At 41.0% G+C, this 13,478-nt stretch overlaps 1 protein-coding gene across 3 annotated transcripts in view; it reads right to left on the bottom strand.

Moving 5' to 3' along the window:
- AP1S3 (adaptor related protein complex 1 subunit sigma 3) overlaps nt 1-13,478 on the bottom strand; it is a 124,616-nt gene that overhangs the window by 52,011 nt on the left and 59,127 nt on the right. For 2 of the 3 annotated variants that reach the window (XM_023731348.1, XM_004376367.2), the window contains exon 4: nt 3,877-4,014. In XM_023731348.1, coding sequence (XP_023587116.1) covers nt 3,877-4,014 — 138 coding nt within the window. Of the gene's footprint in view, nt 1-1,544; nt 1,670-3,876; nt 4,015-13,478 lie in introns of those variants that run through there. The other variant, XM_023731347.1, reaches the window with a different exon arrangement.

Here is a 13,478-nt window from a genome sequence, read left to right on the forward strand (position 1 = left end):
TACAATAATAATAAAAAAAAAAAAAAAGGGAGGACTTTCTGTCATCCACTGTGAAGGGCTGCACCTCTAGCTATCTGGGCAGTAGAGGAAGGTGTGAGACCGGAAGTGTTGTCCATTGGTCGTACAGGGCCCTCCCAGGTCGCTCAGGAAAGAAAAAAGAAAAAAAAAAAAAATCCCCAGCAGCATGCAGGAAATGTTTTAATCACCTTGTGACCACCCTGTAAAATCCCCTTTAGTCATGTATTTAAACTAACTAATCCCAGCAGCCCACATTCTTGTTTCCAAACAATCACTGCAAAGCCCCTGCTTTGAGTTGTCCTATCTCCTGCTTACCCAATCTTGCAACCTCATAAAAATGTATCTGTAGCTCCATCATATTGGAGTATTTGGTTTCACTTTGTGAGATCAGACATGTCGCCGGTTTGAACTGTCTTGAACCTTCAATAAATCTCTTTGCTTTTATTTTTAACAGAGCACGTGTTCTAACTCTTAGACAGTTTGTACAACTGAATTTTCCAAATCTTTAAGTTCTGTTTTCATTTTGCACAGTTCATTTTTAAGTCCATCCTTTCCTCTAGCTTTTACTATAAGCGGCAAGGAGCAAACCATGCTACCCCCTTTAAGATCTTGCTTAGAACTCTCATCAGATATTCAAGTTCATCACTTACAAGTTCTACCTTCTACCGAACATTTGAACATAATTCAGACAAGTTCTTTGCCACTGCATAAAAAGCATCACCCTTCCTCCACTGTCCAATCACATATTCATCATTTTCTTTTAAAGCCTCACCAGAAGCACATTTAATGTTCACATTTCTAGCAACATTCTGTTGCTCGTGTCATATGTATTCTCTAAGATGATAGAGACTTTCTCTACAGCTCTCTTCACTTCCTTCTGAGCCCTCACCAGAATTGCCTTTGACGTCCATAATTCCACCAACAGTCTCTTCAAGGCAATCTAGGCTTTTACTATGAAAAACAAACAAACAAACCCACTGCCATCAACTCGATTCTGACTCATAGTGACCCTACAGGACACAGTAGAACTGCCCCATAGGTTTTCCAAGGAGCAGCTGGTGGATCTGAAGTACCAACCTTTTGGTTAGCAACCGAGCTCTTAACTACTGTGCCACCAGGGCTCCAGGCTTTTACTATTACTATCAGGCACCTTAAAACTCTTCCAGCCTCTACCCATTACCCAGTTCTAAAACCGCTTCTATACTTCAGGTATTTGTTAGAGCAGCACCCCATTCTTCTGGTACCAAATTCTTAGTTATCTAATGCTGCTATAACAGAAATACCACAAGCGGATGCCTTTAACAAACAGAAATTTATTCTCTCACAACTGTACAGACTAGACATCTGAATTCAGGGCACCAGCTCTAAGGGAAGGCTTTCTGTCTCTATCAGCTCTGGGGGAAGGTCCTTGTCTCCTTTCAACATCTGTGGGCCCAGTGTTCCTTGGAGGTCTCCATGTGTCTCAGCATCAATCTTCCTCTGAGGTTCTCAGTGCAGGGACTACAGATCCAGAGGACACGCTCCACTCCCGCTCTTCTTTCTTGGTGGTATGAGGTCCCTCCTCTCTGCTTGCTTCTCTCTCCTTTTAATCTCTTGTAAGATAAAAGGTGTGACTCAAGCAGAGTGTGACTTAAGTCATACCCTTGTAAGGCTGTGATTCAAGATACAAAAAAAAAAAATCCACATTGATCCTGCCTCATTAACATATAGAGCTTAGGATTTACAACACATTACAAAATGGAGGCACAAATGGAGGACAACCACACAATACCGGGAATCCAGCCTAGGCAAGTTGACACATAGCATTAACCATCACAAATAGGCACACACAGACTCTTACAGGCACCTACTCAAATAGACATCTTTTTCAACATCCACTCACCTAAAGGCTGATTCCTCTGGTAGGCACAGCAAATAATCAGCTCAAAGACATACCAAAAAGTTGTTGGGAAATCATGTCTACTGTTGTTTTAATTTAGATTGTTGTATCAGTCTCTTCCTTCCAAACAGTAGGAAGAATGGCTTCTAACATCAATTTCTAAAAGGTACTTTATAATCATTTAGATCCTCTGATCTTGCTATTAAGAAAATATCACCAGTTGCTGTCGAGTCAATTCTAACTTATGGCGACCCCATGTGTGTCAGCGTAGAACTGTGCTCCATAGGGTTTTCAATGGCTCATTTTTTTCAGAAGTAGATCACTAGGCCTTTCTTCCGGGGTGCCTCTTGGTGGACTCAAACCTCCCAGAAGTGAGTAGCCAAGCATGTTAACCATTTGTACCACCCAGGGACCCTGTTGTATAAATGGGAAGCTAGAAAAACCCATTGATGCTGTGGGAAGAAGTACTTTGAAGTGGCAGAGTTGGATGGAACCCAGGCTCTCTGATGGCCCGTTGGTCTAAGGATAGTCAGATCACCTCATTTCCAAGGAAAAAGGTCATGAGGGGGAAGAACTTTTCCTCACAGTGTCCTTGGAGAGGATGGAATGGGCATAAGTAAGTTCTTTTATTAGGTCTGGTGCAAATCTGGCTGCTTTAAAAGAAAATCCTGTTGCATTTCATGTAAGAATCATGGAGAGTCAAGAGCAGGTCCAAATCGGTGCTTCAGGGCCCATTCATACCTTAGCAATAAAGCTACACTGTTCCCAATTTATTTATGCAAGCAGGAGCACACATACAGCCTCCCCAGGAGGCTAAAGAAATTTTAATTAAAATGATAAATGCTATCTTCAATAATAAAGCTCTAATATCTCTGGCCAATGAAATAATGAAGTGCTGCTATTCTTTGTCAGGGCATCACAGATCTTCTGATGAAAGTCTTTTTATACATCTCAGAAAATTATTCTTGAAAATAATAGCCCCAAGCTTTTGATATCTCTTTTGACAGTGAGGTGTCTTGACTAACAAGCTCAACCAAAAATGAAGAGCGAAGACTCTGGAGCCCAGTTGCCTCGGTTCAAATCCCTATTACACACTTACTAGCTTTGTGATATGGGGCAGGTCATTTAAGCTCTCTGTGACTCGGTTTACTTATCTGTAAAACAAGGGTAATAATACTATCAACCTCTTAAGAGTAGTCATGAGAATTAAATAAGTTAATACTTTGTTTAGAACTGTGCCTGAGACAGAGTACCATATTTTTACAAAAATAGCATGCACCTTCTATGTTTGTTGGCCAGCGGTGCCCTCCTCCTGCAAGGTATTTTTATAAGTGCACTAACGCTAATTTTTTACAGCAACACGTAAAAAAAAATTGGCATAGCAGCACTTACGAAAATACCTCATGGAGGAGGGCGCAGTTGGAAAACAAACATAGAAGGTGCGCGTTATTTGCATAAAAATATGGTACGTACACAATTACACGATACCAGCTGTTGTCTAGTCAATTACAACTGATGTTGACCCTATGTGTGTCAGAGTAGAACTGTGCTTCACAGGGTTTTCAGTGGCTGATTTTTTCCAAAGTAGATCATGAGGCCTTTCTTCCAAGGCACCTCTGGGTGGACTTGAACTTCCAACCCTTCGGTTAGTAGCCAAGTGTGTTAACTGTTTGCACCATCCCAGGGGTTTAAGTACTCAATAATGTTGCCTAATACAGTAAAACCTGCAAAAGCCGGAACCTGTTTAAGTGGAAACCTGTCAGAGAAGGGAAACTCAAATATTTTCCATTAAAATGAGACAGAAAAGTGGTAAGACTGTACCTTGTTAAAGGTGGAAAACTTACGAGACCCAGAAAAACCAGGTGGTCCTGTTGAGTTCTGGCTCTCACAGGTTTCACTGCATTATAATCATCATCATCATCATCATCATCATCTTCTCCTCCCTCTCCCATCCATGGGATGCTAAACTGTGTACTAACCTCCTGTAACATATCGGAGTCTTCGATGGCCGTCACAGCAGACTGCTTAGATGTTTCCTGAATTTCTCCACCTATTATAAACTCGTCCAGGATAAAATATGCCTTTTCAAAATTAAAGATAATATCCAGCTCACAGACCTGGGAGGACAAAAACAAATGTTTTGATAACCTTGCAGTAGTATCAGGGGAAACATCTGTCAGTGTCTCCATTTCTTTCAACAGTTGCACCCTGGTAGCCAATCACAGATAAAAATATAAGAAGGAATTTTAATACAGAAAAAGCGAGCCAGGGAATTCCAGGCCTTAAATAAAAGTAAAACCACATTCTATTGGAGTATTATTCTTAGATAATATTGTTTTATGTTGCGACAAGAAGTTAGAGGCTCAGAGCAGGATAGAAGTAAGGCAGTTCAGCTCCTATTTCTATCAGCATAAATGAAAGCCGAGCCCCCAGCTCCATCTCAGACACAAGGGCAAAGAGCTTCCTTTCTTCTCTGAGAGGTTTCTCCCGTAAATGTTGGCTCTTAGTTAGGGAACTCAGAAGTTCACTCTTCAGACGCAAATTAGCTCAACTGCACTAATTTTTCTCAAAATTATATCTTAGACCAGTGGTTCTCAAACTGTAGTGTGTATCAGAATCACCCAGAATGCTCCTTACCACCCACGGAGTTTCTGATTTGAAAGGTCTGGGTAAAACCTGAGAGTTGGCATTTCTAACAGGTTCCCAGGTGATGCTGGCTGATGTTGCTAGCCTGGCAACCACACTTTGAGAACCACTGTCATGGATCAAAGCAGAGCCTGATAGATTTTGTTGTTTAAGCATAGCAAGTGGCAAGATTCCTCTCCATAATCCAAATAAGGCTCATTTCCAATTCTGCAACCAGATAGCCACTCAGGTACTATCCTTGCTGTCTTCTTTTCCATGCATTCCTCACTTCCCTGAAACTTCATTTCCCCGAAACTTCACTTCCCGTTTCCATACCTTCCTCATCCAACTGAAACCACTCTCTTAAAGGCTGATGGCCTCATAATTGAAAGTTTTCAGTCCTCCCCCGAGCTTACCTCACACTAGCATTTGATACTCTCTACCAATCTCTCTCTCTCGAAAATACCTCCTTGACTGGCCACACCGTTTAATGCCCGTTCTCCTCCCCTATGTCTGATGATTCCCTCTCAGACTCCATTGATGACATCTCCCATACCCTGCACTCATTTAAGAAGTATTTATAGATTGCTTGGGACATATAAGTCAACAAAACAAATATCTCTGCTTTGTATTATTTACATCCTAGGGACCCATCTTCTTAAATATTGGTGCTGCTCAAGAGAGCCGCTTCTCTTTTCAATACATATATTCTCCTAGACAATCTCATTTACTCTCTACAGCTGTGTCTAGCATGCAGTTGGCTTAACATATGTAGACATCTAGCCCTGATCTTTTCTTGGAGCTCTTGTCTGATATTTTCACCCAGTAACTGGGCACCATGACCTAGACATTCCTCAATCCAAGTCACTTTGTCCCAAAGTGAAGTCAAGTTTATTCTTCTTCCTTTAGTTCTTATTTTGGTTAAGAGCCTCAGTGACTATCTGGTCACTCAATCTAACTCATTCTAGAGTTCTACTTATCTTCCCCCTCCCCCTCACTCATGTCCCACCGTCGGTCTCATCCCTCTCAATTTGCTCACCAGTTCCTACTGATTCTATTTTCTAAATAAATCTCTAACCTTCCTCTCTTCACATTTTCACTGCTGCTTCTCAGGCATGCAACATCTCTGACTTGGGCCACTGCGAAGACCTTCCAGTGGGGTCTGGGCCTGCTCAAGGCCACCAACCACTAACACTGTACCAAAATGCTGATTTTGTCTGTCTCTTGTACAAGACCTCTAAGGCCTACATCCAGGATAAAGTTTGAATTCCTCAGCATGGCATACAGGAATCTTTACAACCCAGCCCACTCACCCAGCTCTCTGGCTTCCAATGCCAGCACGCACCTGGTACAACAGCCACACATTCCACAAACTCACCATGTTCTTTCATGCCTTGGCCCTTTGCACATTCCAGCAATTCTTGGAATGTTATCCCAAATGTCTTTTCCTTTATTCTCCTGCTGGTAAAATCCAGCTCATTTTTCAAGGCCAAATTCAAAGCTCAACTGCACAGTGATTCTCCAAAACCTCTTCTCCTCCATTCAGATTTAGCATTACTTTCTCTGTGTTCCCACATCTTGTGTGCACTCTAGTATATGCTTACTTATCAATCGCTCCCCCTCTCATCACTGTTTGCCTTCGAATTAATTCCAACTCATAGCAATCCTATAGGAGAGACTAGAACTGCCTCATAGGGTTTCCTAGGCTGTAATCTTTGCAGGAGCAGATCACCTGGTCTTTTCTCCAGCAGACCTGCTGGTAGGTTTGAACTACCGATATTTCAGTTAGCAGCTGAGCCCTTGACTGTCTTAGCATACTAAGACAGGGCAAAGTCCTTGTCTTGGTCACCTTTATATCCCTGGTATCCGGAACACAGCAGGGCACAACAAATGTCTGTAGGAGAAATGAACCAGTCCGTCACCATGTAGGCCTGTTTCTATTATACTGGAGATTAAGGGCTTCCTAGATAAACAATTTTCTGATTCTATTAAATGCTATGACTCTACCTCTGATGGCTATCAATATTTTAGAAAATTGCTCCATACGTTTAGGATTTCAATCAATAAACCTGCAGACTCCAGAAGGAACACAGTTTATGCTGACAGATCCAACTGAATCTAGAAGCATGGGAACAAGTTAAAAACACCACTATAATAAATGGCCAGCTCAGAAAACTTCATCTGACTCACAGGCAAAAGTCACGGTTTCTTCATTCACTAGAAAACAGCATCAAATCAACATGTGTGTACATATCGACATCTATCATTCTCCTTTCCCACGTTCGCTTTCTTTCTCACTCTCTCTCTCTTTCTCTCGGCACACTCTCTGTGTATATAGATGTATGTATATGTATGTGTGTGTATATACACACACACACACACACACACACACACACACACACAGTGAAACCTGTGAGAGCCGGAACATGACAGGACTGCCTTGTTCTTCCAGGTCTCACAAGTTTTCTGCCTTTCACAGGGTGCAGTCTTACCACTTTTCTATTGCTCTCTATTAGTGGGAAATATTTGAGTTTTCCTTCTTTGACAGGTTTCCACCTTACACAGGCTCCGGCTTTAGCAGGTTTTACTGCATATATATACATACAGGCATACATACATGGCCAAGTTCTTCAAAAAGTGTCTATTCATTGGGACAGAATAACATATAACTTAGGGGTTCCTCAGACTCTTAAGGTTCCCTTTAAGAACAGCTACCAGGGAGAATATGTCATCCTAAAAGCACATGTTCTCAGCTTATGAACCCCTTCATTTACTTCCAGAATACTCTCATTTCAGGAATTTGAGTGACAGTGGAAAAGAGGTCCCAAGGCAAAAATCCAGACAGATCAGATTAGAATGTGGGCCGGGTACCATAAACAAGGTTAAAATTACAGCAACAGGGGTAAATATTTGCAATAAAATAATGGGGGGGGGATAGTATCCATGACACAAACACAATTCTTGAAAATTGCTAAGGTAGACAACATAATAAAAATAAATAAAGGCTGTAAATAAACAATTCATAGACTGGGCAAAAACTGGATAAGGCCAATAAACATCTAATAAAATGTGCAGTCTCACTAGAAATATAGGGAAATGCAAATTAAATTGATGTTCCTCTGAAAATAGAAGGTATAATATCTATTGCTGGTGTCAGTATGGATAAATAGGTACTTACATTCACTGTTGGAGGAATTTGTAAATTTTTTCAGGCTGTTTTGAAGGGCCAAATTGTAGTATCTATCCTTTTTCTTTTTTTTTTAATCTATCAATTTTAAATGTGTAAATCCTTTGACCTGAGAATTCCACAAGTAATTTATTCCCATGCTAGACTCACACTAGTGTGCAAAGATATATATCAACAACATAATTTATAATAAAAATTGGAAACTATCCAAAGTCTATCAACAGGGAACTGGTTTAAGTATACCATACTCCACTCCGTATGGAACTTCTATGCAGAAGTTGGAGAGAATGAGGAGGATTTACATGGAAAGACATGGAAAAGAGCTCCAAGATAAATTTCAAAGGGAAAAAAGAAAGTTACAGAATAATATGCATAATACAATCCCATTTTTTTAAATATGTATATCTAGAAGGATACATTACACATACGCATTGTTTTGTAATTTTAAACAACATAAACAGAAAGCACAGTAGATCAGACACCCATGTACACGAAAGAAGGTAAGAAGTAAGCAGTTACCAGAGGTCAGAAGAGATGAGAAGTCAGGAGTTATAGCAGCAAGGTGAGAGCTGAGGAATCTCAGAGTTCAAGGCAGGCACAGACCAGGAGTCTAAGACAGACAGAAGCCTCATTAGGAGAAACCAGCAATCAGAATCCTACAAAGCGAATCTGACAGAGACTAATGCAAGTTCTCTAGAAATTTCTCATACCCCACTCTCAGGGCAGCAATTCATCCCCAGGCCTGTAGGGCCCTCTAGCAGAATTTACTACACCTAGTTGCAAGCGCTACATTCCGTGTGTGGTGCAAACAGCTAATGCACTCAGCTGCTAACTGAAAGGTTGGAGGTTTGAGTCTACCCAGAGGCAGCTTGGAAGAAAAGGCCTGGCTCTCTATTTCCGAAAAATCAGCCATTGAAAATCCCATGGAGTGCAGTTCTTCTCTGACACACATGGGGTCACTATGAGTCAGAATCAACCTGATGGCAACTGGTGGTGGAAGGTGGTATTCAAAGGCAGATATACACACACATGCACACACAAGAGCAACATGGATATATGACTAATATCTGTAGATCATGAGGAAAATGGAGGCACAAGTTCCACCAGCATTACAGAGAATGTTACAAAGAGAAACTATTTCAGATACAGTAGCTCCACTGGTTCTAATCCCACGGGGGGGTTTTTGTATCTGAGAGTAAGAAGGGAAAATATCTCAAGAGAACCTTACACAAATCCAGGTTTCCTCAGCTACTGCCTAATTACTCAAATACTCGTAAATTCTACCTTAAGAAAGCTTTCTCAGTGAAACCGGAAATGAGCCTTCGATGCTGGCTGACTCCAATCCATCTAATTAGGCAAATACACATGGCTTCCTTCTCACTCATCCACAAACCTTGTTATTAATGAGTGCATGAGCTTCTTTATTTACTTTTTTCTCATTTTCTTATGTTTCTATATTCTGAATTAAAGCTCAGACAAAACAGAAACAGTGTTAATTTAACTTTATCTTTGATTTTCTAGTCTTGTATTTTACTATATTATTTGGCTTGAGGGGCTTCTCTTACAGAACACATGTGAAGTGAGATTATTCCTGGCATTTCAACATTTTCAAAACAAACAAAAAAACACCTGTTGCCCTCGAGTTGATTCCAACTTATGGAACCCCCATGTGACACAGAGTAGAAATGCGCTCCATAGGGTTTTCTGGGCTGTCATCTTTATGGAAGCACATTGCCAGGCTTCTGGGTGGGTCTGAACTGCTGACCTTTAGGTGAGTTGTTGTTAGGCGCCGGCGCATTGGTTCCAACTCAGAGCGACCCTGCGTACTACAGAACGAAACACTGCCCGGTCCCCTGCCATTTTTTAGCATAACGACTGTGAGCATGGTGCAGGGTTAGGTGCGTAGTCGAGCGCAAACCATTTGAGCCGCCCAGGGACCTTAGTAATTTCAATAGAGTCTAACTACCACCTGCCCTTACTGAATTCTGTTCTAAAGTAAATACAAAAAGTTTCAAGCTACATACAACAAAGGCTTCAGATAATAAGAAATTATAGAAACACTACAAAGCTATATATAAAATAGAAATCATTATATCAAAGCTATACATTATAATACAACTACATAGGATTTGGCAGTTTATAAAGTCTTGTTATTTACACTATTGATCTGATCCTCACAGCAGCCCCATGCGGTCAACAAAGTAAATATTTCTATTAGTCTTTTCTATTATACTCTCAAAGGAGCGCTGGTGGCACAATGGTTAAAGTGCTCAGCTGTGAACCAAAAGGTTGGCAATGCAAATCCACCAGCCGCTCTGGGGAGAAAGATGTGGAAGTCTACTTCTGTAAAGATTACTGTCTTGGAAATCCTATAGGGCAGTTCTACTCTGTCCTACAAGGTCACTATGAGTTAGAATGGACTCGATGGATGGCAGTGGATTTGGGTTTTTTTTTTTTTTTTTTTTTTGGTGTTTGAGTCTCATTTTTCTCATCTGTAAAATGAGATAAATATAGACCTGGTTGGTGAGCGAGCTGACACCAGGCTCCAGGACTCACAGAGCTCTTCTTACAACAAGAAAACTCCCTACATCAAGGTCAAATCCTCCCTGGGACAGCAACATTCACACACCCTGAGTGCACCAGTCAACATTCATGCTATGGTCTGTAATGGAAAAATGTGGCAAGCATCTAAATCCTCAAACGATCCTTATCTACTGTGAGACGCTGAGGTATTTTCTCTTAGCCTCTGTAAATTGGGGTTAATGCTACTTACTAAAGATGGAAAGATGAACCAGTTAATCCTTATAAATCTCCTTGGGATAATTGAAAACTGCTAAAAGAAATAAGTATATAACTTAAATTAGTAGCCAGGGATTTGGGGTTACCTCTCATAAGAAGGTAATATTTTCCAGTGTCATAGGAGAAGTGAAGTTTCCCCATAGATAACACAAGAGCAGAAGTCAAGGAAACCTTCAGTATTAACGCAAGAGGAAAAGACAGCCAAAGAGAAATACATTATTCTTGAGACGATATCAATGAGAATCAGCACTGGGAGGCTTTGTTCGTCACTGTTAATAAGAATTGAACACCTACTGGGCATATAGCCTTGAATTGCTCTTAGCTTAATGAAAGATGCATTGAATTTTTTAGTGGATACATTTACGTTCTTGACAAAGACAGAACTTCTAAAGGTATACCAGAAAAGGATGGAAAATTAATGTTAGAGAAATAGGAGTTCATCCCAATTCTCCTTGTACTTTTAACCGGGCTTAACATTGGTGAAGGTGGTCCAAATTCTTCTGAGAATCACCACATGTTCTGAAACCCCTAGCTGTAATTCAGTCAGACTGAGATCAAGTTCAGCCCCAATCCACATTACCATGGTTGGTTTAACCTAGGAAAAAACAACAGGTGAAAGCAGAGTACAGAAATGAGGGGGAGAAGGCAGGTCAGGGAAAACCTCGGCCTTGGGAAAACTCTGTCAGGCCCTTGCAAAAGGTCATTTTAGTAGTTTATTTCAAATGAAGGTGCCAAAATGTCAGAATTCATTAAAATAATGTTGCTGTTGTGTGTGCTGTCGAGTCGACTCCAACTCATAGTGACCCTACAGGACACAGGAGAACTGCCCCATAGGGTTTCCTAGACTGTAATCTTTATGGAAACAGATCCCCAGGTCCTTTCTCCTGTGGCACCACTGGTGGGTTCAAACCACCAACCTTTCTGTTAGTAGCTGAGTGCTTAACCAATGTGCCACCAGGGGCTCCTTATTAAAATAGGTTGCATAAAATTAAATAATCTCAAACTTGAAAGCATGCTACTTAACGTCTCTTAACAATTTTAGTATTACCCTCTCATGAGAACTAAAATTAACTTGGTGAACCAGGAGGAGAAAAAAAAGATGGTCTAGCTGTCCTGTTTCAGCTATATATTGACCAGCAACCTGAAATCCCTGAAGCAACATTTAAGGCCTTATAACTTCATTTACAAAAAGCAGACACAGAAGAGGGGGAGGAGGAGGACAAAAAAGTAGAGGAAGAGAAAGAAGAAGGGAGAGGGAAGGGAAAGAGGGAGACAAGGAGGGAGAGGAAATTCTTTCAGAAACTTTTCAAATGTTCATCCTTGTGAAAAGACGAAGATGTGCTGCAACACATCTGACAAAATCCCAACCAAAACATGCAAATGCTGCTCATTCCATTAAACAGAATACATAGAACTCTTCTGGGAGCAAATTCTCCTAACAATACTAAATAAAACGTAATCTTCAGTAAGCAAGGAAATGGGGAAGATAGTATCACTGAGAAAACATTTCTCAAATCCAATGATTTGTTTCTTAAGACTGTGAACTGGATTAAATGTTTCTGGAACATTTACCACAACTGGTCCAGAGGTGGTTATTGTGATAAAAAACACAAACAAGTAAGACCCAGGTTATGATCTAGAGGGACTTGCAATCTGGTGGTCAAGCAAATCTTATACAAGTTAAGGCTAACAAGAGGCTGTTCTGTGTCACTGGAGCATTGAATATGTCGGGGATATAAAGGAAGAAAAGCTAGAAGGTAGGAGGAATGGTGTGGGATCAATGTTTCGAAGTTTGAATTTTATTCATTATAGATAACAGGCCAGGAGGGGAAGCAGAAAGGGCCAAATACAAGGTCAATAGAGAAAAACAAAACTGAAATCCCAAGTAAAGCTATACTAGTAAGAGTGGAAAGAAGGAGATGAACTTAGTCTAGTTTGAATAGACAGAGGCAGATTTGTAGCAAAGGGGAGAGAGTATGAAAGAAACACTGTCTTTTGCAATGAGGGAAACTGGAGCATGATAAATTCAATCACTCAGACAGTTTTCAGAAGATGATGAGTTTTGGGTCTTGTCATATTTAGACTGAGATGACTGTGAGAAGCCAGTGAAGATCGTCACCAACAAAGTGACGACCAGTCACCTGGCAATGCAGGACTGGGTTTCCAGGAGAGAAAGTCAGGTAACCACACAAGGAAAGCAGGAAGAGAAATAGAGGGCAGGAAAAGGAAGGGAGGCCAGTGGAGGAAACCAAGGAGGGACCTTTAGAAATACAGGACGAGAACCAACAGAACTCAGTGTCATGGAAAAAACAAAGACAAGAAAAGTTAAAGACAGAGGTGTGATGAGCAAGGATGCAGTGCAGCAGAGAGGACCAGGAAGGTAAAGACTTATGAAGAGTTACTGGTGCTGACCTCTAGGGAGGGGCCAATGGCAGCTTTATGATTTCCTTGGATCGATAAAGATAGAACCCAAGCTGTAAGCTGTCGAGGAGTGAATCAGTTCTGAGGACTGGGCACCTGATACAGGATATCAAACCAAACCCACTGCCATTGAGTCGATTCTGACTCAGAGCTACTCTAAAGGACAGAGTAGAACTGCCCCATAGGGTTTCCAGGGAGCAGCTGGTGGATTCTAACTGCCAACCTTTTGGTTAAGAGCCTGCACTTTTAACGTCTATGCCACCAGGGCCCCAGTATAGTATATTACTTGGCAGTAAATGAAAGAAGATTGAACACCAATGTGAACAAAAAAGGATTTGGGCTCCCCGCCCACCCCCCACCCCTGCTTAAGTATAAATAAGATTAAAGAAAACTTGTAACTTAGAAAAAAGAAGCCAGAGAGGAAAAAGGAAGTCACATTAGAAAAGAGATAGCAAAGTCAATGAGGACTAAGGGACAGAATATCAAGGAATCCTTCACAACTAAGTTCTAGTTCAGTGAACTGGGCAGTGAGTTGATAAGGTCTCTAGG

Source organism: Trichechus manatus, unplaced genomic scaffold, assembly GCF_000243295.1.
Source record: "Trichechus manatus latirostris isolate Lorelei unplaced genomic scaffold, TriManLat1.0 scaffold00041, whole genome shotgun sequence".
NCBI lineage: Eukaryota > Metazoa > Chordata > Mammalia > Sirenia > Trichechidae > Trichechus > Trichechus manatus.